Source organism: Macrobrachium rosenbergii, chromosome 14, assembly GCF_040412425.1.
Source record: "Macrobrachium rosenbergii isolate ZJJX-2024 chromosome 14, ASM4041242v1, whole genome shotgun sequence".
Lineage (NCBI taxonomy): Eukaryota > Metazoa > Arthropoda > Malacostraca > Decapoda > Palaemonidae > Macrobrachium > Macrobrachium rosenbergii.
The window spans coordinates 34914442-34941670 of record NC_089754.1 but is presented as its reverse complement, the minus strand read 5'-3'; the positions used below and the strand labels follow the sequence as shown (position 1 = coordinate 34941670).

The 27229-nt window shown below is 36.4% G+C and overlaps 1 protein-coding gene across 4 annotated transcripts in view; it reads left to right on the top strand.

The window, feature by feature from the left end:
* The window catches only part of Camta (Calmodulin-binding transcription activator), a 1022478-nt gene that overhangs the window by 864849 nt on the left and 130400 nt on the right, over nucleotides 1-27229 (top strand). For all 4 annotated transcript variants that reach the window (XM_067116405.1, XM_067116406.1, XM_067116407.1 and 1 more), the window contains one exon: nucleotides 14057-14148. In XM_067116405.1, coding sequence (XP_066972506.1) covers nucleotides 14057-14148 — 92 coding nt within the window. The remainder of the gene's footprint in view (nucleotides 1-14056; nucleotides 14149-27229) is intronic.

The following is a 27229-nucleotide window of genomic DNA, read 5'->3' as shown; positions in this document are numbered from 1 at the left end:
TTTCTTTTAAAGTTTTTTTAATAATTTTATGTCACTAATAGTTTTAACGAAGTGGTTAGATTTAGTCCTTTGTTATTTCATTACATAAACTGGTTTTGAAATAATGAAATTACTGTATGAGTAACCTTGAGAAAATTTAAAACGAAGTGGTGTCTACAATTTTTTTTCTTATAAGCTATGGATAAGTTTTGATCTCAAGTCATTAACTGTAGGTTTTTGTTTTGTACACATCGTTTTTGTTCATTTTTATTTTCACAGTTTTGCGAGAATTATAGATGCAGTAAAACCTCCCATGATTTCCAAATCCATGAAGTGTGGAAAAAAACTTTGCACTACTGTTCTTGACCACTCGACATGTCAATGATCAATGCATTGCTTGCTTGCTTGCGTGCGATCGCCATCCTGACCCCTTCCGCTCCTCAGGATGGACCCAAGTGGCTCTTCGAACTCGGGCCTCGGGGGTCTTTGTATTCTCATCGCCGCGTTAACGGCACATATTCAACCATGTCGGTCTGCGCAAGATGGCTACAACTCGGAATTGGAGATCATAAAAGGGATTTCCACGTGAAGACAATCCCATGTTAGTAGGCCGTCAATGGTCGGGCACTGACGAAAGACTACAATGTCACTGATAAAACTGCCTCCAGCCTCCTCCTCGCCCAGCGAGACTTCATCTTGATGGCATTCCTCATTCTTTTGATTGACATTCTCACTTCCCAGACGGTCTTCCTACTCGGCTATTGCTTCGATGGAGGTCCTTTTTGGCTTAGCCTCCTTTACTTCCTAGATTTTTTTTTCATGTTGCACATATTTCTTTATATTCTTGAATTTACAGTGGCCCATTGACAACTTTTCATATTTTGAATTTGGTATTACTTATGAATTTTTAAACATGTTGCGTTCTTACGCAGTCACTCAAGTACATTAATATGCTCGACATATGCTATGTTTTTATATAAACAGATATACTTATTTTAAAAGCATGTATTTGCAAGACTTCAATTTTTTATTTTTACTCAAAATCGTAGTCGAGGAGATGAGTACTATATGGAATTTCCCCAAAAAATTATACATTTCTAGTATATCCTTTATTTTCTTGATAGCCTCAACTGAATCTTTTGTGTACGTAATTTCAGTTTTGAAAGTCTTGAGTGAAGCTTTAGTAAATTCTGCCCTTTTCTTTCTTGATAATCGCGAGCTAATCATCTGTAATTTCTTGCAAGGTAGGACCAAATATCCTATTTTTGTGAGGTGGCGGCAGTGGGTGGTGGCTGGTTTGTCGGTCGGAGGGGGGTGGGCCACCAAGTTTGTTCGAATTTCTTGTTGTTGGCGTGGGCAAGCGGGACCCAGCTGCTAGCAGGAAACAACATAATTGGTTGAGAACGTGGCCAATTACTGGCCTGGGATCTCCCGTCTCGCTAGGGGCCAGTGGTGGAAACAGGGGGAGGGGGGTGGTTCAAGGAAGACCGTTTCCACCCGCGGGAAATCTGAAAGTTTAACTGCTTAACCGTCGTGGTTCATGGGCGGGAACGCTGCTTTTTCTGTCTGGGATAACTAGAATTCATTGATTGTTTTGAGACGGATTGAATACTGTGCCCTTTGGCTCTGCAGCCTTCACAGTGATTTCACAAGGGATCATCTGTAGCATTTGGTCTTAGACGGACTTCGAGAATTGTGCTAGACAGCCAGGTTTTAGGTACAGCACTGGGGTCATGTTTGAAGCCTTGAGTCACTCGTCTACGTGACCCTCACCTTTGCATTTTTGTATTTTGTAGTATTTTGTAACATATTGTTGCTTATTTGTCTGTTTCTCAGAGCTTAAGAAATAAATTGATTGCAGGAAAACACAGTCTCCTTGTGTCATTGCTAATTACAAAACTGTTTGCTAATTTTCCTCTTCTTGATTAATTTTGTATTAAAAAAAAAGCTTGAATATCAAGTCCGGTCTTTTCTGATTCACTGTTGAAATTAAGACCTTGTCTTATATTTAACAGATAAGTCACATAGATTTTTCTTATTGCATAAACAATTAAAAATCCATTATGATTCCTCGTAAGACTGACAACTTCTCTTTCATTTGAAATGGGATGTTGTTATTGTTTAATAAAAAAAGAAAGATTGCTTCAAGCTAGCATTTCTGAATTTAGTTTTGGATTTCGTTGAGAGAAAGAGAGAGAGATAATTGTTTTAGGATGGGTTCATTTTTCTTTGAAGAGAGAGAGAGAGAGAGAGAGAGAGAGAGAGAGAGAGAGAGAGAGAGAGAGAGAGAGAGATAAATTATAGTAAAATTTTATTTCTCTTGCATATTGCAGCGTTGTGTATGTGAGAGAACGTATTTGGGACAGCAATAGCACAAGTCCTGGTTTATTCATAATCACTGCCAGTACTTGTTCGTCTCATTTCCCTTTGACGTTCATAATATTTTTACGTCGTTATCGTATGGCAATAAACCCCGGTTTGAAATTATACTTATACTTATATTCTGCCGCCTAATGACTTTCAGAAATAATTGAGCATTAAAATATGACAAGAGCGAAATGGCAGTCGAGGGAAATGGTATTTTCAGTAACAGAGAAATGAATAATTTTTCACCGATATTGAATAGAACTCGAATATATATAACTGTATTCCCGATTTTTATAATGCTGATATATATCGGTGCCTTGCACCACGGTCGTCATTTATTTGATTTCAGGGCGAAGTCTTGAAGCAATTGAGGGTTTTATGTTTTGTGAATTAGGACATTGAAATTATTAGGCACAACGGTCAATAAAATTGTCCCATTTCGAGGCACGTTAATTCTGTCACTTCGAGGGCAATAGGCTATGCAGCAAGCTTAATTTAGACAAGAACGTTGGGTAGTCATTTATTTTATGCTTGTGTATACATACATACATACATACATTTATGTATATATACATATACATATATGTGTGTGTGTGATTGTGTATCGCAGTCATATTTACCGTTAAAATTCCTGTAGTTTGAAAATGCAGTATATCTTTTCAGCAAAGATGCACATCGACATATGAAATATACAGTAGAATAGTGAAGTAAAATTAAATAGAGTTTGAGAAACGTGAGTCATTTGTCCTGATTGTTACTTCTATTCGCCAATAGACTCTGGAGTTCACCATTTTATTCATTCTCTCGTAACCATATGATTTTGCACATTAGGATAGGAATCGGCTTTTCTCCGCTGATAAGCCTTAGTCTATTTTGGTTCTTCACATAAACAGACGCGTGTACGCACACTTGATCTGTGAAGCAGATGGCCCCAGCGCCGGGCTTTCGACGGATTTTTCATGGGTAGCAAAATGTCACTCGTCGAATTGTAATTGTAGATTGCTATTTGCAGTCTCCAGTGTAAAGTGGACCCAGCTTATATTATCCTCGGATGCTTGTTGATCGAGGACGCGCACTGTCCTATCTGGCTCCCCCGAAGCTTTTCGGTTTCATTGTATTTGGGACCTTGGGTGTATTAAATTATTAATCACATCTTCCAAACGCTTGTATTTTTTTTTCCAGAGATTAGTGTCTTTCCGTAAAAGTAGAACGGTTGTTCGTTGGTAAGTCTATTAAGGAAGGAGTTTTGTATTTATCGTATTTCGTTATTTTGTGGAAATGATACATAACAACAGACACTAGGGAAATATTTGGAGCTGTTGAGTATTCGTGTATTTATTTTCCAAATCATTAGATCCTTTTTATAACTTCTGTTTGCATACCCATAAATACATGTTCTCCGCTTCTATTGTCGACTTACTAATGGCTTAATTTAGTCTTGAGGGAAAATTTACATAAGTCATGTCATATTCTTGTCGATTTTAATGTGTATCACTTATTGCCGTTACCGCCATCTATCTGTTTGAGTTGTAAGTCAAATCCGCCTCGTCATAACGTCTTAAGTATAGCAACTTCCAAGATTAGGAGCTTTCATCCTTCTCCTGTTTTCCATCTTTTCGACACAGTCCCCCTCTCAGCAAGAGTCTCGCTTTTCTCGAGATTGAAATCCTCTTTTTTTAGTTTTCTATAAAAGAAAACTATTGTGCCGGTTTTGTCTGTCCGTCCGCACTTTTTTCTGTCCGCACTTTTTCTGTCCACCCTCAGATCTCAAAAACTACGCAGGCTAAAGGGCTGCAAATTGCTATGTTGATTATCCACCTTCCAATCATCAAACATAATAAATTGCAGACCTCTAGCCTCACCAGTTGTTATTTTATTTAAAGGTAAAGTTAGCCATAATAGTGCTTCAGGCAACTATATAAAATAAGCCACCACCGGGCAGTGGTTAAAGTTTCATGGGCGCGGCTCATACAGCATTTTACTGAAACCACCGAAAGATAGATCTGTTTTCGGTGACCTTGTTTATACGCTGTAGCGGCTGTACAGACAATTCTATTGCGCCGAAGAAACTTCGGCGCATTTTTTCTTTGTATTCCCTCCATCTGACCTGGGCTAGATAAGGTCACTGAGATACGTTCCATTGGTGTTTGGCATTGAAAGTGATTGAATTTATTCTGTGGAACTTGCTTAAGTACGTCACTTTAACAAAAAAAATTTTCTTTAAAATACATTATTTTTAAATAAATGTCCTGTACACTTAATTTCTGTTATAAAATACGCTTGAATCTGTCATATTTTTCGGGGGTAAGAATAAATGTTAGGTACATTTATTGAGAAATACAATATACAAAAATAATAAATAAATAAAAATCTATCCAGCAAAGAGAAACCTCCCACTCCATATCAAAATCATTTGGCCACTAAGTTCCTCGGAGCCCTTGCGTCTTTCCCGTAAAGCTCTAAAAAAAAAGCTGTTCTTTCTCTTTTCGCTTATTTATAAATTTTTTGTTGGGGGCGGGGGGATAGCGGAGCAATAAGAATAAATCGCGAATGAATTGGATTCCGGCAAAACACATCCGATGTTTTATCTTTCGACCGCTCAAGTAATTTCTCCCCCTAGTAACTTAAACGGTTTTATGCTTTCGAAGGCATTTGCTTGCAACTGGACTACGACGACTGCGAACGGAGAAATTCTGGCTTTGCATTTCGTGGAGGACGGCTGTTTGGTGGTAAAATAGCGGAGAGTTATAAATGACCTACTTCTCCTACTCTTTTTTCGCGCAAAATATTTTCATCGGACGCACAATGCAGAATTTCCGGTGTTAGAGAATTATATATATATATATATATATATATATATATATATATATATATATATATATATATATATATGTGTGTGTGTGAAATACTTTCTGTTGAAACAAAATTGCCTGTCGAGGGAGACAGTTGTTCTCTGAAGTATATAGCATTAATAACATTCTACCTTTTTTATTTAAGAAATGAAGGGAATTTTCATTGTTATAATTTTCAAATATGCCTGCTAATGATATTCAGGCACTGATAAAAATACTTTTTTTGAGATATATATGTATATGTGTGTGTGTTTTATATATGTATATATATATATATATATATATAATATAGATATAATATACATATATACAGTATATATATGAATACACACATATACATACATATATATATATATACATATATAAAACACACACACATATACATATATATCTCAAAAAAAGTATTTTCATCAATGCCTGAATATCATCAGCAGGCATATTTGAAAATTATGACGATGAAAATTCCCTTCATTTCTTAAATAAAAAAAAAAAAAGATATTCTTTCCTTCGATGACTAGTCTCTATCTGTTTCAACTTCTGCCAATGCGAATGAGTCTAACGTCAGATCGAATACGTTGACCCTTAGAAATTAAACGAACGAAACGTTTATGGTCCCTTTTTATGTTTGTTTTTTTTTTCATATTAATCGCAGATCCCGATTTAGTTTATGGCCGGGTAAAGGATTCGCGATTTTTGTCGAGAACTCATAAATTAAATCTCATTTCAACGTCTTGTGTTTTTTTTTTCATTTTTCCTTTTTGTGTGGTTCTTTTTACTTTCTTCCTTCCTTTCAAAAATAACGAGCTATTTCCGTGATTTTGTGAAATTAGTTCCGCTGATTGATATCGCGAGATTATTTAAAACCCCCGTGGCCAGCTCTTTTACAGAATTTTAACGACAAGCTAATATCGAAAGTGGAAGCTCCCGATAAATGAGCGGTGAATCATTTTAGGGGGTCGGAAGGGTTGGTGGGGAAGAGGGGGGGGCGGACAGCGAGAGTTCCTAGGTATGAAACAGAAAACCCTTTTGTAGTTCAATGCACGGCGCCCTATGTGTTCGAAGATGGTACTGTCTTGATTCGGTCGTTATTTCCTCATTAACACATTAAAGCTTCACAGCTCCACTTCCCCAGCGGTTATAATTATTTGAGGTATCTCTTCGTAGTGTAAAAGTTTCATTAATTGAGGAGAGAAAATATTGACAGCATTAAATCATGGGTGTGTTTTATTTAGCCGAGCTAGCGCCCACCCCCTACCCTCGCGCCCTCGGTCATAAAAATAAAATAAAAAGTTGATGCATTTAAAATACGACGTCCCTTTATTATTTTGCGATGTTAGGGAGCATACGCCATCATGCAGATTCAATGCTTTACGATTCATTCCGGAGCGAATTCTTCTCATGTCTTTATTATGTCCTTGTGTGTCTCCTAATGTAGCCTCACGGTAAATGCGGGTGTGCGTGTTTTATGAATGCTCTGTCGTCCATTTGGTGTCTCTCCTCGTCCTGTTTTGTGCTGGTCAGAGACCTGCCGAGGCTTTCTTTTTTCGTGAATGGGTTTGTCCATAGATACAGACACACATATATACACATATATATTATATGTGTATATATATATATATATATATATATATATATATATATATATATATATATATATATATATATAATTTAATTTAAATGTTTATTCTGCTTGTTAAATATTCAAGATTTCATCTCAATAAACTCAGATCGTTCCCCCATTTAAATAATATTCACATAGTTTATCTTATAAAGTTTTCAGTTTTTTAAATTAAATATATGGTGTCTCGGTTAAATACTGGAAAGGCAAATCAAGTATTTCATACGTATTTTGATTTATGTGAGAAATTAAACTTCTATCATAAATTTCCGCGGTCAATTTTCCGTCCCTTTTTTCCCCAGTGAAGTGTATGTCCCTCTAGAGCAGTGTGACTGCATACACGAGATTCAGGAGGAGTTTATATTCATATGGGCTTCATACTTCCTTATGGAGAACGTCTCTCGAGTGTGGGAGTCTGTGCGGACATATGTCCGTCATGTGCGGACGCGCGCACATGGGTATGTGTACAGTATGTACGTGTCTGAGAGCCACGCTGTATCTGTGTAAATGCATGTGTGGGTAAGTGTGTATGTCTGTGTAAGCCCAGCCGTCTCTGTTTGTAAATATAGGATGTGTCTGTTAACTTTTCTTTGTACCCAAAGGCACATATATATCCTCCGAGCTGTCACAGCCACTTTATGACAGCATTTGCAACATGGGGAACTCTCTCTCTCTCTCTCTCTCTCTCTCTCTCTCTCTCTCTCTCTCTCTCTCTCTCTCTCTTACGTAATCAGATCAGCTAAATGCTGGTTGAATTCATTTGTTTTCGGTTCTAATGGCTCTTTTAGCGTTACGAAATGCAGGCGTGTTTATAGCGCTTGGTGTTTTTTTTTTTTTTTGGCCGGGGGTGAGGGAAGGTCCTTGTTATTGGGGTTAGTGAGTGAGTCCCTCTTGTATGGAAAAGGAAAAAATAAAAGAGAGTTATGCGTTTTGAGTTATGATCGTATATGCACTTTATACATTCTTTCAAGAATAATGTTGATGCTAAATGCTTGTACTTCATGAATGTGACTTGTTTACATCTGTGCTCGTAAATAGTAGTAAGTAATTTTAGTTTATTAAATTACTCAGTAACAATAAAATGAAATTACTTACTACTAATTATATTAACCAACCCGTCAATATTTTTAACTATGTAACTTCGCAACAAACACGACTATTTTTGGTTCCGCGACGGACGATACGGAAAGAGAGAGAGAGAGAGAGAGAGAGAGAGAGAGAGAGAGAGAGAGAGAGAGACGTATCCTCTTTTGCCTGTTGATGCTTTACTCCGGCGCTTATTCATGGATGCCGGAAATCGGGCTATATTCCGACTATCTGCATTTTTACGGCCCCTGACGCCATCTTTCCACTCCACGCTAAACAAACTAATATTTCCAGCCATGTTGGGTTTGTGGGCCCACAGCTCTGCCAATCCCCCTCTCTCTCTCTCTCTCTCTCTCTCTCTCTCTCTCTCTCTCTCTCTCTCTCTCTCTCTCTGTTAGGTGGGGATGTTTTTGGGGTTTTGGTTAAATGCTAGGATGGGGAAGGAACACTGTAAAGCTGACAAGCTAAGTATATATATATATATATATATATATATATATATATATATATATATATATATATATATATATATATAGAGAGAGAGAGAGAGAGAGAGAGAGAGAGAGAGAGAGAGAGAGAGAGAGAGAGAGAAAGTATGTACGATTTAATTTTTAATTAAGGAATATTTCCTTGCCTAATAAGAGTGAGATAACTTAGAGTAACTAAGCTAAATATTATTTAATCCATAACCTGACTGATTAGTTAACCATAGATTTTGAAGGTGTGTGTGTGTGTGTGTGTGTGTGTTGGGGTGGAGGATTTTGGTAATGAATTTTCTAGTCTAGCGTTTTAAAAGCTGATGTTCCTGTGCTCTATGGTAATTGCCAAGTAATAATAATTACAATATAAAACAATAACTTCAAAGAGGGTTATGAGCCTCCTTTAGAGGGAAAACTAGTTACTTTAGCATCTTGTTTTATATTTTAGCTCTCAGACAGACACATACAAACACAGACATAAGTAGTGCATGCACACACACACACGCACACACACATTCAGACACGGACAGACAGACAGACACATAGAACGCCTCCCTCAGAAGAATTCCCCATACGTCAGCAGGCATCATATTTCAGGTTTACGATAAGATGTTTGAAAAGCTTTTGTCATCTTTGTTTGTGGGCGTGTTTTGTTGTGGGGGGAGGGTATATGGGTGGGCGGGATCACGGCATCTCTGGTACACAACCGGTCGTATTATCCCGTGTTATATACGCGTTGTGGCTCCAAAGGCCGTTAACGCCCCTATAACTATAATATCTGTGTGAAATGCGTCTGCTCGTGCAGGACTGTTGATGTTTGTGGGGGGAGGGGGGTTCCTTTGGAAAAGTGAGAGGAGGAGGGGGAGGAGGAGGAGAAGTGGCGGGGAGGAGGAGATGGTGGTGGGATTTTTAATGATGAGAATGAAACTAGTACTTTGTGTATGTATGTGTGAGAGAGAGAGAGAGAGAGAGAGAGAGAGAGAGAGAGAGAGAAATAAGGACTCGAAAGGGAATTTATTACCGTACTTAAAAAGTACATAGAGATATTGGTAACCTTAGTTTTTTTCAGTGTCTTGTAGGATAATAATTGGTAAAATACCAGAATCAGTTAATACATAAAAGGCCAGAATTAGCTTGAAACTCAAGTACAAACTCCCTTTGTAATATCCACTATTATCTACAATGTCCTGATTATGGTTTCCGGATTACATACTTCATGCATCACCAGCTTGGCTTTCTTTACCAGGAAATATACAATAATGTAAGTAAGTATATAGTCATAATTCCTCAGCTTTGATTATATCTAATTTTCCCAACAAGTCTAACCACCACGTAAATATTATATTGCAAATCGGTTTAAAAGTTAAAATTAAGAAATGTTTAAAAAATAAAAAAGTCCTTAGTTACTTGAAAGCTTGGCAGGGCAGGGACCTAAAGGCTCTAGGTTAGGCGGTTTTGGGGTGGGTGGGTAGTAGGAAGGGGTTGGGCTGGGTGGGTGAATGACGCCTAACTTTCTAATTGCAAGGTTTCTGGCATTCTTCTGCACACCAATAACAGAACTATTTCTTTAGCTGGCGCAAGTCTTTCGCTGCTGCTGCTGCCTCCTCCTGCATTGGCTCCCACTTTTCTACAAATGCTCTCTCTCTCTCTCTCTCTCTCTCTCTCTCTCTCTCTCTCTCTCTCTCTCTCTCTCTCTCTCTCTCTCTCACACACACACACACACACACAGAGGTGCAATTTTGCATAAGTGGGAACTATTTTCGTTTTTTATTGTTGTATTAATTTTACATCATTCTTTATTCTCCGCACTTCTTGTCATTGGCCATTACAGTTTAATTTGATATAATGAATAAACCTAGAGACTATTTAATGTTTCCAGATTGGCATATCTGGTATGGTATGCCGTCTGTTAGCTTCGTATCCTCCGCAATTACATTTCATCTGTGCGATAGGATATTAATTGATGTTGAAACATACTCAGCTCTTTAGGCTAAAATACATCATATGTTTAGAATCTAATGGCCACTTTGACCAGACCTACATGTATTTGTCATAGCCACAATAACCTAACCCCAATCCAATGTGTGCGAGGTTGAGTCTCCTCATTGGCTGTTGGGATTTCTTTTGATCCTGATTTCGGGTCCAAGGCTTTGTAATGACAAGCGTGTCGAAATTTGTGAAAAAATCGAGAAGTGAAGAAATCATTGTGGCTGTTACCAAACCATTTAAACACTAAAATAGAAGGCGGTTGGAGAAAAATTCAATCCTGCTGGATATTTGAATATACACATTGATTCTTTGAAATTATGAATAATTACTCATCTGGAAATGTAGATTATTCATTTGCCCGTTAAGTTATGGAAGCCGTATACCAATTGGAACTTGGAACAACTCAAATAATCTATGAGACTTTGATCTCTCGATTGCACAGTACAGAACGAAAAACCATTAAATGTCCATTAGATATGAAACCAGTGAGGTCCTTTGGCAAGAAATGTGAAGATGACTGGTCTAGTGAAAGAGACGGTCTTCTGAGTCCCAAGTAGTTTCCCGCCTTCTGTATAGAAGTAAAAACGCTTGCCCTGCTTTAGTCTCTTCTCGAGTGCGTCCATGTCTTTTCGTTGGCATAACGGGGACAGCGGTGCTGCTTGTGACAGACACTTACCAGCTTCCAGGACTCTCAGTATTGCTGAACACTTTTTAGTTTCCTGGACTCTCATTACTGTACACTTTTCAACCTTCAGGCCTTTCAGGATTGCTAAACAGTTTCCAGCTTGCAGGATTATCAGTAGTGCTGAACACTTTCCAGCTTCCAGGTCCCTCAGTAGTGCTAAGTACTTTTCAATTTCCAGGGCTCTCATCAGTGCTGAGCACTTTCCAGCCTCTAAGATCCTCAGTAGTACTAAAAATTTTCCAGCTTCCAAGACTCTTCCTAGTACCAAACAATTTCCAGCTTCCAGGACTCTCATTAATGCAAAACACTTTCCAGTTTCCAGGACTCGCAGCATTAGTAAACACTCCAGCTTCCAGGACTCACAGTAGTGCTAAGCACTTCCTAGGTTGCACAGAACTTGTTCATCTCCAAGTGATAGATTCAAGTCACAACTATTTATTTTGTGCCGTACTTGTCATTTTGCCATATTTCTCGCCTGTGTTATTCCTTTGTAGTTCCTATCAGTTTCATTCTAAGTTGTTTCGTAAATGTCCTTTCGTGTAATTAGCATTTACGTCTTGTCATTTTTTATGGCTTCTGAAACGATTCTGTGATGTACACTTAAAATTATAATTCTGGTACTTTCTCTTCTATTGAGCTCATTTGCTGATATTGCATTTTTCGTTTTATTTTTTCTTGTTTGTTTTCGTATAAATTTAGTTTATATTGTTCAATTTTAGTTACTCCATTCATAGACTGTTTTGTCTTATGAGTTTTATCTTATTTATATTTTCATTTCCCCATTAAATACTTTAGGTCGATTTGACATTTCGACTCTTCGGTCACTTATCTTAATCTCAGATTGACCTTATCGCTCATATCATTTTAAATGGACACATTCTCACGTACGTCCCCTTATGCATTATGCATAAGTCCGACGATTTCCTTCATCACCTTAACCGTTTCATTCGCGTCTTTCCAGCCGGACGGGAAGTTTGCATCGTCGGTGTCAGTGGCACCCGTTTCATAATGTGGGCTACGCGCCGTATTCGCAATTGATTTTAGTTATTCAGGCCGCACTTGAGAAAATAAATTACATGAGGTTTTGGGATTTATAACTGAATATTGCAAGAGTCCGCAATTTATGGCCTTTATAAACAGTGGGTCTAAAAATGATGATATTATTCCGGTATGAAATAGTGGCCGTGTGTGTGTGTGTGTGTGTGGCTGTGGCTGTGGGTGTGGGTGTGGGTGGGTGATTTTAGGGACGGGGGGAGGGAGGACCTTGGATAAGGGATAAGGAGGAGGAGGGGAGGGGGTGCGAGATGAGGATTTGGGTGAATTTAGGAGGGGGGAGGGGAGACTGGGATTTGAGGTTTTTCTCTCCTCCTATTTTCTGGATTTGTGGGTTTTTCCTTCCCCCTCTTTTTTATGGTTCTGTGTGTGCAATTTGTCCGAATGCAAGCACGTCACGACCTCCTCGTGTATTTGCTTGTGCCTGTATCTCTGTAAGGGATACAGGCAGGCACCGTCAGTGAATCACAGACGAGAATAAATACGAGAGTTAGAAAGTTGTCGATTAGTTGATATTCCTGCTTCGGGTGTAATGCCATCGACTTCCTTCCATAAATGGTAACGTTCTCATTTCTCACATGGCTAGATTAACACACACACACACACACACACACACACACACACACACACACAGATAGAGAGAGAGAGAGAGGTTTTGATTTATGTACCTGATACCTATGCATGGAATTTCTTGTGTCGATAACAATGAATGTTTTTTTTTTTATCTGTACCCATAAGTAAGGTGGATTAGATGCATGCAAATGTGATTCTTAATCAGCTAAAGTGCGGTTTGATGTGTATATTGATTACAGTTGAATTGCTTACAGTTGCTGGCTTACTTCAGAGGTCATTTTTTTCGTGGTTTTAATTGTCCTCTCTCTCTCTCTCTCTCTCTCTCTCTCTCTCTCTCTCTCTCTCTCTCTCTCTCTCTCTCTCTCTCTCTCTCTCTTAATTTAATTTTTCAGACTTGAATAAGTTAATTTAATTTTCAGACTTGATATACATAAAATCTTAATTATATATATATATATATATATATATATATATATATATATATATATATATATATATATATATATATATATATACATATATATATATATATATATATATATATATATATATATATATATATATATATATATATATATATATATATATATATATATATATGCACACGCATGTTCGTCATTCATGCATGTATAAATATGCTCGGCGAAAAGCGTTCGTTTCTTCAAAAACTTTCGCCAGAACCAACCAAGCAGTGAAATTCGTAATGAATGAATGTTATGTGCTCTGTGTTTTTCCAAACGGGATATTCAGCGCCTGTATTTAAAGAAGTTATTCCATCTCGCGAACTTGTTTATATGTAGATCAAGTGATTCATCTTCATTACTGTCAAGAGGAAATGCTTCTTCCTCCTCTTTTTAATTTCTGTGAACATCTTGGAATGTTAAAAGATAAGTTTGTCGAGTCCTGTGGTAATAAAAACTTTATTGCCCAGCACTCCTTTTAAACGTTATTCGCTCTGAAGTGTAGGGAAGAGCAAGGGTGGGTACGAAAGACGATGAATTTATTAAAAATGGAATTCGGATTGAAAGACAATTCATAGTTACCGTTCCAGATTGATATTGTAACCATTCTATTCTGTTGTCATAGACTTTCATATTGATGGTAGCTCATTGTTTAAATAATGCTGTCATCAAACTTCTAATTAATTCTTTTGTCTTATTGTGTATTTTCTTATAAAATCGAAGGAGAATTCATGGTTACAGGGTTTGAGATTGAGTTTTACCTTTCTGTTTGTTGTCATAGACTTTCGTATTGACGGTAACCCATTGTTTCAGTTGTCATCAGAATTCTTAATAACTCTTTATTCTTGTTTTGTCTATTGTGTTACCATAAATTTCACAATTATATTAACCCTCTTCTTTGTTTGTCTTTGCAGACTGCGAAAAGATCCGTTTGCCCGAAAACCTGGAGAGTATCCCGCGTGCTGACCACTTTCCAACACAGCGCCACCGATGGAACACAAACGAGGTCAGTGCTCAGGTCACGTTGGTCATCCTCGTTGCAGATTTTAACTTGCTTTTGCATTATTGCGAAAACTGCAGTTCTATATTTCATAGGGGATTATAACTCCAACCAGAAAATGTACTTAGAGTGTTGTTCTATTACTGAAATTGTTATTGAATGACCTGGGATATATTTCGCTCTTTTTTTTTAAGCATTCCATTGATTTTTTCACTGAACTTATGTAAAGCATATCTTCCAGCAAAAACATTATTATTATTGGGGTTTCAAGTCATTAATTCGACTAGAAATTTAATTAGAATTTTATTCTGATATTGAAACTATTTTGAGATAAAGTAGGGCGATGAATTTCATATTTGTCGAAGCTTTTCATTGGTTTTGTGTCGGAGCGATTTCTCACGACGTATATACCAATGGAAAACATTATTAAAAATTTAATACTTTCGCAAAATCACGGTTTCTTAGCTTTTGGGATGGTGAATTTCTGAAGTTTTCCTAGTTACCAATAGCCAACTGTATTTTAGTGGTACTGGGGAACTATTTTTTCTTCAAAATACGAAAATACTGTTGCGCATTTAATATTATGGTTTTATCACGGCTTTTCAAGAGTGCTAATCAAAATTCTCTGTTGGGAACCAGGTCATACGATATAGAAATTGGCTTCAGAGATCTAATATTTGAATACCATATGTGTATGAAATTTCAGGTACCCGAATTCAGTGTTTGATAAGGTTTTGTAATTCATCCTTTTTTGCCTCAAGGTAATGAGATCTAGATATAGAGAATAGAAAAAAAATAATATCGAGGAAAAAATAAATCCTGCACCTGTCTATCATCCTAGTTAATTTTTGTAGTCAGTTATGGTATGCTTATTAAATTTGACGTCAAGTTACATTATGCTTTCAAGCACTGCATTCTGAAAGTTTAGATACGTATAACAAGGCGCCAACGAAAATCTCAACCAGGTCGAGTTTCCATACGTATGATCCCGGAAGCAGACGATAATTAGAGTTGCGTTCTCTAGTTTGAGGCTGTATTACGAAAATGTGATGGGATGTTAGACCGTCCTCCCATGACATGAAATACGCCCCGCGCGGCTCGATGGCCAGAGAGATCCGCGAAGATAAATTCTCAGCTATGCATGACAAGTTAATTCGTGATGTAGCTAATTAGAGGTAATCAAGAAGAATTTGCGAGGTGTTTATGATAATTAGTTTGTTAATTAGGTGTATGTTGATAATGTCGAATGATGTATTTGGCCGGTAATACTCGGCAGAGATAAATCAGCATCTTGCTGAAAATTTGGGAGATGTAATTACATGTTATCAGTTCCCGTAATGATTTCCGTCATTATGACCTTTAGCGGAACCCGTAACCTCTGCGCCGTTCGGAAGCCTCAGTTTATGGTATGTGTGACGGGATTCTCTCTCTCTCTCTCTCTCTCTCTCTCTCTCTCTCTCTCTCTCTCTCTCATTTTCTTTCGTCTGTCCATTTCCTTTTATGAATAGTGCTGGATCCAAGGGATAATGATGGACGCTGGGTTATTTCAGTTCACGTTCAGTTTTATTTTAATTACGCTTCAGTATATATATATTGCCATTATCATATTCACGTATTTTCTTGATCTTATAACAATTCTCTCTTCTTCTTGTTCTTCTTCTTCTTATTATTATTATTATTAGTTTATTGCCGTGAAAAATATACATACATGCATTTTGTAAGCGTTTCAGTTATATTTTGAGAGCATAAAAAACGGATGGTAAAGTTGTTAGTAGTAGAATTTTTTAATATTATCGTCAAGTGAATGTAGTAACGTGATTTTTGTAAATCGGATCCTTTTTTATATTTCTGTCATAACAGACACATTAAGGAATAATTTATAAACTGCTTTGTCGATACCAGTGACGCAACTCGATAAATGTATTGATTTTTGTATCTGAAGTAAATGTCAGGTTTTCTAATTTTCATTAATTTTTTTCAGCACCCAGAATATTTTTAAAAGTCCCCCAAAAAAGCAATACATTGCGAAAAGAACATTCAAAATGATGGTATCGTCAGAAAACTCGCGAACTTGACATTATTCGCGAGGGGGCGAGATGCGAGAATTGGAGGAAAAGTCAGCGAGAGGAAAATTGAGAAGGTGAAGTGAGGAATAGAGAGATGGTGAACTGATGAGGGGGAGTGATGGTGATTTGGGTGAATTGTCGGGTGGTGCCCGGAGAGCTTGGTCATGGGGAATGGGTGACTGGGGGAGGGGGCAAGGGACGAGGGTATTCAGGATCGATCACCCACTGAAGTGAAAACAGAAGGCTTAAGGTTGGGAATGAAAATTGGTCTTGAAAAGCGGAGGAGGTGTGCCTTGGGGTTTGAGGGGGAGGGCAGGGGGTTTGGTGGGAAGGGTTGGAAGTAGCGAGGCAGAAAAGAGAGGAAATTTGACTGTTGAGTAGTGGCATTAGGGGAATAGCAAGACATCTAAAATTCTCTCTCTCTCTCTCTCTCTCTCTCTCTCTCTCTCTCTCTCTCTCTCTCTCTCTCTCTCTCTCTCTCTCGTCATATGGCCTTCCTTTGCGTTTGTAAGCGTGACTGTTTTAAAAATATGGAAAGCACTTATTGTACTGCGTATCCAGACCAACATATATATATACACACATACATATATACATATATATATATATATATATATATATATATATATATATGTATATATTTATATTTATATATATATATACTGTATATATATGCATATATATATATATATATATATATATATATATATATATATATATATATATATATATATATATATATATATATATATATATATATATATACATATATATATATACTGTCACAGGTACATTCATACAAATAGTTGATATTATTTAGACTACTTTCTTCTCTTAATGAGAGAGAGAGAGAGAGAGAGAGAGAGAGAGAGAGAGAGAGAGAGAGAGAGAGAGATCCCGTGCCTTTTCTCGAACGAAACTCGAGAGTAAATTTAGATGGCGGTGGCCAGGTCCGTACGGAGGGCGAGGGAGGGGAGGTGATGGGAAAAACACAGATGTTCCGCAGTGTGAACTTCCCACGGAAAGGTTAAAGGAGAAAAATAAGTAAATATATGAACGCAAAAAAAAAAAAAAAGAAAAGACTGGAAGTGGAGGAAGCGAGGATGCGTTTAGTTTACGATTCTCTGTATTGTCTTTATCATAAAGTCGGTATAAGAGGGAGACTTCGTATTCAATAAAGCAATTCCTCCTTTTTGCTGTTTTCCCGATGAAGTATTGGAGATTCGGTCGTCTTGGATTTGAATACATTTGTTGTTATATTTCTGGGAATTTTCGTCTGTTACGCAGTCTTGTTTTTCTTGGTTATAGACAGACAGATGCACTATATATATACACTATGTGTGTGTGTGTGTGTTTGTGTGTGTGTATATATATATATATATATATATATATATATATATATATATATATATATATATATATATATATATATATATATATATATTAACTTTATCACATACACAATTGTTCTGTGCGTTAGTAGAATTACTAAAAGGACTTCATTCAAACTGGATGGTATCTAATGGAGTATTTATTCAGAAAAAGTTACAAGCTTTCCTGGACAAACAGTCCAAATTATCAAGTAGGGATACTGTACGGATACTTGATAATGTGGACTGTTTGTCCAAGAAAGCTTGTAACTTTTTCTGAATAAATACCCCATTAGATACCATCCAGTTTGAATGAGGTCCTTTTAGTAATATATATATATATATATATATATATATATATATATATATATATATATATATATATATATATACTTACAGTAAGTACATGTAATGAAGCATTTTATGATTATCATAAAAAATCTTAAGTTTTGTATCGTAAATAGTTATCAGACATTTGAATTTATTTTGATAACCTGAAGTGAAAGAACTCAACAGCACACAAACTTACGGGGACTTCAGTGTATCGTGTTAAACTTTGTCCTAGGAGATAAAAAGAAAATAATGCCATTTATAATTTAAGTATATTTCGGGAGTAATTTCATTTTGAAAAATTAATTTACAAATTGTCATAGTGCTTTATGATTACGAAGGATAGGAATGTTTTAGTGCTACAGTGCGTGTATTGAAATATAGGTTTAATTTACCGTAGAGTTATGGAGTCACTGCATTATCTAGTTGTGAAGACTCTCTCTCTCTCTCTCTCTCTCTCTCTCTCTCTCTCTCTCTCTCTCTCTCTCTCTCTCTCTCTCTCTCTCTACGTGATCCAGTATGTAAACTAGGAAGTACATGGTACGAGGAGAAATGTGTTATTCCTGCACGTTTATGTAAATATTCTTATTGCTGTTATCTTGTTTGTCCTTCTGCTACAAGCCTGTTGTGAACGTGTGGGATTTCTCTTGCATATATAGCACTAATTTGCTGATTATGAAATGGAGAGTCTGTTTTATTATTATTATTATTATTATTATTATTATTATTATTATTATTATTATTATTATTATTATTATTATTACAGCCTTTATGAAGAAAAGTCTAACATTCATCTCTCTCACCTTTTTGTATCACGCATTGATACCCACATCAAGTATTTAGAAAATATATTGTAATACATAGATTCTCTCTCTCTCTCTCTCTCTCTCTCTCTCTCTCTCTCTCTCTCTCTCTCTCTCTCTCTCTCTCTCGCCAATTGTCAATTTCCGTGAATATGAACGTAAGATAAACAGGCAAGCAGTAACGCTGATACTTTGTAGAATATCATGCATGAAATCAGTGGTTGGTTGGCCAAAATACTTTTACGCACGCCATGCCCAGTTGCCTATTTTTTGTCTGATTTTTTCATTTCCCAGAACATATCTCCCTTTGAGGGAAGAAAGAGGAAGAAGAAGACTGGGAAGAGAATGAGTAAAATGGAGACGAGGTGAAGGGGAAGACGAAAAGATATAGGAAAATGAAAAAGAAAAACGAGGGGAGGAATGAGATGTGTTTTGAGACGAAGTTTTCGTTCTTTTCCTCTGGGTAACCATTAATTATTTCTCTACTTTAACGTTGTGTTTCTATGTTCAAGTCACAAAGTCCATATAACTTCAAAGATCTTTTATATATAAAAATGACAATATTATGGTTAGTCGTGGCTTGGTTTTTTCCACTTGTATCTGCTCAAAAGAGATGACGGATGTTCCGAAGCATGTATATGGATATATATACATCATACATACACACAAACTGTGCATGTTTATGTATCTAATAAAGAAATATCCATTGGTACTCACATAATATGAAATATAATAAATTCTTTTATAAAAATTAAAAAAAAAATTCATCACGAAATTTTCATTTGAAAAAATTACGAGTATTAACCAAACGTTTGTATTGTTTCCCATTGACAAACCTGTAACGTTAACGCTGATGCTGTTGCAATTTTGATCTTTATGTTTAAGTGTGTCTTGCCATCATCCTTCTCACTGTCACTTTGATTTGAGTGTTACCTTACAGTTTTTTTTAAATTAAATGATTTCTGAATCGGTGTCTGCACAGTTCTTAATTTTTTTTCTTTACAGCGCTTGTTTAATTCTGAAAGGAAGTCAGTTTTTCGAAAAGTAAAGAGTTAATGTTACAGCACTTTTCCAGGAGTGATAACATATTTTCTTTTTTTCATATTTTTTTTTATTTTCGTTGGAGAATTTACTACATATTTCAAGTTGTGAAAATACCTTTAGATATTTTTTATTGCATATACAAATCCAAATATTGTATGTTTGTAGATGTATGTATGATGTGAATTAATATATATGTTTTGGACGTTCAGTTATCCCTGATATATTTCTCACGTAAACTCCATTAGCGGACTGTCTGTCAATATGTAATTCTAATTTTGCATTTACTGGAAAATATACAGCCCATTGTACTTCGCACTTGTATGGAAGTACTTCATTAATTTTGCAAAATTCATTAATTTCTGTTTTACCGTCGTATTTGAGAGAGAGAGAGAGAGAGAGAGAGAGAGAGAGAGAGAGAGAGAGAGAGAGAGAGAGAGAGAGAGAGAGAAGGGGCAATGGATGTGAAATAAAAACTTCCAAGGTCCATTTGGTGCCTTTGTTTGTCACTTGAAGCCAGTAATTGTTTTGCTGTAAACATTAATAATGTATCATATTCTTTTAAATTGTGGAACGAGGTGAGAGTTTTCATTAAATCCTCTCTCTCTCTCTCTCTCTCTCTCTCTCTCTCTCTCTCTCTCTCTCTCTCTCAACTACCTTTTCCTAAGAGTGTCATTTTTCTTAATTTAGCGCACACTCAGGCGTCTTTGGGAGGCATCTTTACCCTCCTTAGAATACCAATGTCGCTCCTCAAACGTCTATTAGAAGGAGAGGTTGATTGATTAGCAAGATCGACCTCCCATCCCCCCCCCCCTCCCCCTGAAACCCAAGGCACTCACTCGTCCGCCCAACATGACAAGACCCCAGACCTCCTCACCATTCCACACAGCACTCATCTCCCTTCCTGCTTCTCTCTCTCTCTCTCTCTCTCTCTCTCTCTCTCTCTCTCTCTCTCTCTCTCTCTCTCTCTCTCTCTCTCATCTTCCCCATGCTATTTTCCTACCTTTGAACTTCCATCACCTCGTTTCTGTCCATGTGAAGTCATTGGATCAAAGGAAACCTAATCTGAAGGTAGTTAGTGTCTTCTGTTTGCTGTTGATAATGGCCGCGGCTGTTTGTTTACATCTTATTTGTTTTAATTATTCTGCACCGTTTCCATATATTTCTCTCATTACGTTTTCCAGTGAATTGATATCTTTATATGTTTGTATGTATTAGCATAATCTCTAGTGCTTATTGTAAACCACCTTATATAAGAGACTTTACTTATGAATTATAGCCATAAAGAAGTACGTAGATCTGTAGCCATACGTATATATGAGAGAGAGAGAGAGAGAGAGAGAGAGAGAGAGAGAGAGAGAGAGAGAGAGAGAGAGAGAGAGAATAGAGATTTTACTACTACCTCTATGTTGAATGAAAGACTGAATGGATTATCCCATTTAATAAGGAGGCATTACTATTATCCCGCTGTAATTGTTCCGTGATTTTATTGTTTGCATAGCGCAGATGCTTCTCGTTTCAAAGTGTATGAATTAATTGCTTTCATTACGCCTTTACGATTCCCGAACATGATTTTTTTTTCTTTTCGCTTTAGATATCACAATAAACAATGTGTTTACGTGTTCATTGCTCCGCTTGTTGACAGTCTGTGATGTTAGCACGCACAGGTATCATTAAAATGTTTTCTTCTTCTTTGAGAGAAAGAGTGGAATGTTATTTTCATTATGTGCTGTATAAAAAATATTATCTGTTAATGTCGTGCTTCTGTGAATGTGCTCGCGCGTGCCTGTTGTTTTAATGGAGATTGACGGAAGGAAATTCATAATAATTTTAACTTCAGGTATTCATAAAGAGTAACTTAAAAGAAACCCCTTTCTTAAAATCAATAAATCCGACGGATTACTCCTGTGCCAATGTCATTCCGTGCAGGTAAAGTAGCTAATGACTTATTTCGGAAATAGTTTCTGACAGGTTTCAGGTGATTATAATGTCCAGGATGATTTTTCAATAGAGTTCTTCTACTTTTTATACCCTCGTTTATGTTGGTTTCAAAGTGTCATGAAAGGAACCATCGTTGGTCAGTTTTTTGGGAGTGGTGTTATAAAGAGGTTCCAATTGCAAATGCGTTCATTATTCCTGTCGATTATTTTATATAATTGTTATTATTGATATAAAATTATTAGTCTTCTCACCCCATTATCTACCTTTGATTTTTATGAAATTTGGTGGAATGGCACCTTCAGTGTTGGTAATTGTTTTCATTAATTGTTTTTGTCTTGCTGTATTTTTCAAGGTCAGCGTGTTCTGACTTTTTCTCAAGACCTTGAAACTTATAGGAATTTGACTCTATCAGTGTTTTCGGTGTTTTTGACCTTGATATAACTTTTAAGGTCACCGATCAATTTAAAGGCCAACCTTTCATAGTTCTCTGATTATTATGATACATTTCCCTGTTAAATTTGTACTGCTACCGTAACCGTTACTTGGATTAATAGAATCCTAGCTTAATCTAGTTTTTGGGGAGTGACTAGGAATTGAACCCCCTTCCAACCCGCGGAACATTTTTTCCTTAAACCGCATCTAAAAACCATTTCATTCTTACTACATCTGTTATCTTTTATTATTATTTCGACGAACAAAGTTATTCATTAAAATCTGATCCGCAAAATTATTAATGAATCATATTTTGCATTGATATTGTCAAATACAAAATTTTATATTGCTGTGGTTGAATGGTCGTTGAAGTAAAGTTATTATTATTATTATTATTATTATTATTATTATTATTATTATTATATTATTATTATTATATACTGTTGTCATATTTTAAATTGGGAATCTTTATTTTTAATTTCTGCTCCACATTTCATGATTTTGGAAATAATTCCCCGGATTTGGGAGTTCCAATCTGACTCACGCCATGTTTATTTCCCCTAGCAAATAATTATTGGGAACCCTCCTCCATTTCGGTAATTGGCTCTTATGGAATGTTCAGTAGATATTGCTGTAGGTAGGTAAAACAACATCCCAGAATATCTAAATGAGTGATTGCCATCTGGTAATAAACTTACATTGCTGAAGGGTTATACGCGATGCATTGAGTTACCCAGATGTATCTATGTGGTTGTGAAATTTAGCTATTTGTGAGATTTTTAAGGTAAATATATGAATGTTTGTGCAAGCAATGTTACAATCTTTATATTTTTTTACTTAGTAATGTTAAATGTTTACTTATTTTATTTACCTTAGTTACTCAACTCTGTTTGCGTGTATTGTTACAGGTATATACGATTTTGTTTATATATATTATTTATACAAGTATTACAGTGATAAAAGAAGATTCTCAGAATTTAAAATTTTCAACGAATGGCGATACAAAACAAAATACAGCACAGTTTGATGTCACATCAACGATTTTATTAAACCCATGTTAATATTCGAGTGCCGTACATCTAACAACAGAATCTTGATAGAAAAGCTAATATTAACAAAACCCCATTTTCACCCTCTGAATGTTGTAACAGTTTTCCTGCCAGAAATAGAATTATAAGTTCACGTTCTCGAATTCCCAATGGAGCGGAATATTACAGTAGTCAACCTCGTCTGGCCTGGTCAGCGTTTTCCTTTCCACATGGGAGGCTTTGGCCTTCGCCAGAGAGAGAGAGAGAGAGAGAGAGAGAGAGAGAGAGAGAGAGAGAGAGAGAGAGAGAGAGGAAGGGAGGGACTCAAAATACGTAAGCATTGTTTCGTTGGGCACCCTTTAATTTTGTGGCTCTCTCTCTCTCTCTCTCTCTCTCTCTCTCTCTCTCTCTCTCTCTCTCTCTCTCTCTATATATATATATATATATATATATATATATATATATATATATATATATATATATATATGTGTGTGTGTGTGTGTGTGTGTGTGTGTGTGTTGTTTGTGTTGTTTGTGTGTGTGTGTGTGTGTGTGTGTGTAAAATATTGTGGTACAGCATTGAAAAAATCCTGTACCCCGTATTACCAATTAACTGTATATCTTAATTAGATGGTAAATAATACATTAAAAGAATATGATCATTTTCATCTTCATTATCCTTTTGTCCTTCGCTAATCCCGTCGCCGCCCCCCTCCTCTCTCTCTCTCTCTCTCTCTCTCTCTCTCTCTCTCTCTCTCTCTCTCTCTCTCTCTCCACGTCAGCCTGAGACCGGCTCAAAACACCACCACCACCACAACAGCCCGACGAAAAATGGCGTAATATCTTTCCCTCCCCTTTCCTTTCTTATTGACCAGGTGTAATTGTAGCGTGCTATGGGCCCGACTCGTAAATCAGCTTTGTATTTGTATAATTGATATTAGAGAAAGAAGTTATCGTCTATTAATGCGGCGATTACAATGGAATTTGTTCACGCAAGTAGGAGGCCGCCTCTAGCCACCCCAACCTCCCCGGATATCATAAACGTTTTGTCGATTCTCATCTGTTCCCCGGGCGCCTCGGCCTTACAACGATTCTCTCTCTCTCTCTCTCTCTCTCTCTCTCTCTCTCTCTCTCTCTCTCTCTCTCTCTCTCCTCCCCCATCCATTATCCCTGTATTCTCCCCGTCTCCCATACCCTCCATTAGAACCATGCCATTCCACCTACCTTTCTTCACCCCCTAAGACACGTTGCCTAATAACTCCACCTCCATCCTAACCTCTGTTCCACCTCTACTAAATTAGCCTCTCTCTCTCTCTCTCTCTCTCTCTCTCTCTCTCTCTCTCTTTAGGGTTATGGAGTATTTTGTAGTTGAGTCATTTCACGTTACCTTTTCGTAGAACGGTTTGGAATATTTTATACTGAAATCCATTTTAGGTTTATAAAAATAGCCAGGTCGATGAAATAGAAAGATTTTCTGTGCGTGTGTATATACACACACACACACACACACACACACACACACACACACATATATATATATATATATATATATATATATATATATATATATATATATATATATATATATATATATATATATATATATATATATCTTCTTCTTTATCTTCAGCTTTTCCCATCTTTATATGGGGTCCATTATTAGTCTTCTCCATCTTCTGCGATCATGCAGCATTACCTCACTCACGTTCTTCTCCTGCATGTCCCTGTTAATTGTGTCTCTCCATCTCATTCTTGGTCTACCTCTCCTCCTTGTTCCAGGCACTTCCATATTCATGGTTCTTTTACATACAGAATCCTCCTCTCTTCTCATAACATGTCCACTTTTCTTGGTGCCGGTCCCAAGCCTGAGAGGGTTAGTGACAGGAAGGGCATCCGACTGTAAAAACCAATGCCAGAACCATGGTTAGTCTATATATATATATATATATATATATATATATATATATATATATATATATATATATATATATATATATATATATATATATATATATTATATGTAATATATATAAATATATTTTATATATAATATAAATATGTATAATTAGGTATATGTATATGTATTTAATATATATATATATATATATATATATATATATATATATATATATATATATATATATATATATATATAAAGTTATGTATGTGATATTATACTAAGTGTATCTCAGACATTTAATTCATGATATCATTTTGTGTATCTGAATACATTTATCCACCTTTAACCCTATCAAAGCGATTAATTATTTCTGAATCACATAAAATAAAATCAAAGTCCTCGGTATGTAGGACATACGATCACCGAGCGAAGTTATTTTCAATATCTAAATATCCCGAGGGAATCCGAGCCGTCTCGAGGACGCCTCGGGGCAGCATCTGGTGCGGTTCCCACGGAGATGGAGGAAATGTTAACACCATTAGTTCAAATGGCACACACGGTTAGCCTTCGGAGTCAAGGTTTGTGTCCCCCAGGGCGTTATCAGTTTGTTATCCGATCGGTAAAAGGGGAAAATTTGTCATTCAGTAAACCGTCGGTTTAACTCTAGTCTATGCTTTCATTTCTTTCTTCAGCTGAAACATTTTTATCCTTTTAGCAAGCCTATGCTTTCAATGCTTTCTTCAACTGACGATGATTCTAGAACATTTTTATCTTTTAACCCGTGTATGCTTTCATTTGTTTTTTTCAACTGGCGATGACTGTAATGTATGTTTTTTCTTTTTTTTCTTTTTTAATTCTTTTTGAAGAGGTTTGGTGTCGGAGATTGCGTGTGCGAATTTTAGCTGTATATCTCTTGTTTGAGACGAATTTATATTTATGCGCAAGCTGGTTTTTTTGTTTTGTTTTTTGCATGAGTGAATTTGGTAATTTCTTTAAAACAATCTTAGATTAGGATTTGATGGTGTGAAGACAATATTTTGCTTTCAGTGAAGCGTAGAATGACATGCAAGGTGGCATGCGTCAGGTCAACACGTATTTGAAACTTTCCTTATCTTGACAGTCTTTCCTTTCCAGTGTGATTTTGTTGTTTATTGATATAGTTTTTTTTTTTTTTTTGTTCCGAAGAGACTGAGACTGGCATAATTTCATATGTCAAGCTCTGTCATTGCAAAAATAATTGAGTGCTATTGTAGTTTTCTTCTCATGTAATGACAAACCCTTCTCTTAAATCAGGTTAAATGGTCCATGAACAACAAATCTGTGCTTCGTATAGCCATACTCCTAGTGCTGGATCTAATGATCTACATCTCATGTTTGTTCATTATCACTGCTTTCTACATATGACATGGATGAGCAACGTCCATACCTCATAGCATTATTATTATGTCCCCTATAACCGTAGCACTTCGATTTTCTGCCTCCTCATATTGATTGAATATATCCCACCTTTTAGCTTCTTTTATGCGCTCCATGCGTCATCTTCGTGAATCATTCCTGTCCGGTATTTATGTGAAGTATGCCTCGCCCTGCCTGAGCTGAAGAATGTCTCTTGTCCATGTAACATTTTGAGGCTGACGTCGGATGATATAAGGTCCATTTGATTCACGTACGTGAATGTAGTAATACGACTTTTGTGGGAGCTTACGATTCCATGTCGTGTATTCTTAATATTCGGTTAGCTTGTGTCCTACCCGTATTTCTGTATATCATTGTTGATAATAGCATGTCCTTTTAGTGATAGCATAGGAATGCTTGAGAGAAAATGACTTTCGGATTCCACAGAATTATAGCCGGACTGTTTGCTTAACCTTTTTTGACTCGTAAATTCTGTACTTTTGAGAAACTGTTTAATATGTTCCTTCTGCTCCGTGTGCTCCGCTCATGCGCGATGGAGGTGTGTTTTGTGTGATCTGGGTCTGTAAAATGCTTAGTCTTTGCTCAGTATATCTTTGATTTTATTTAATCATGGTTTAGGTACACTGAAGATTAAACAGATCGCATAAAAATGTTTAAAGTATATCTTTCATTCTGGGCATGAGACATTCATGTTTATCGTCAAATTTTTGTAAAATTATTTGCAAATGTCCTTTGATTTTTGGTTGTGGTTGTAAAGTTGT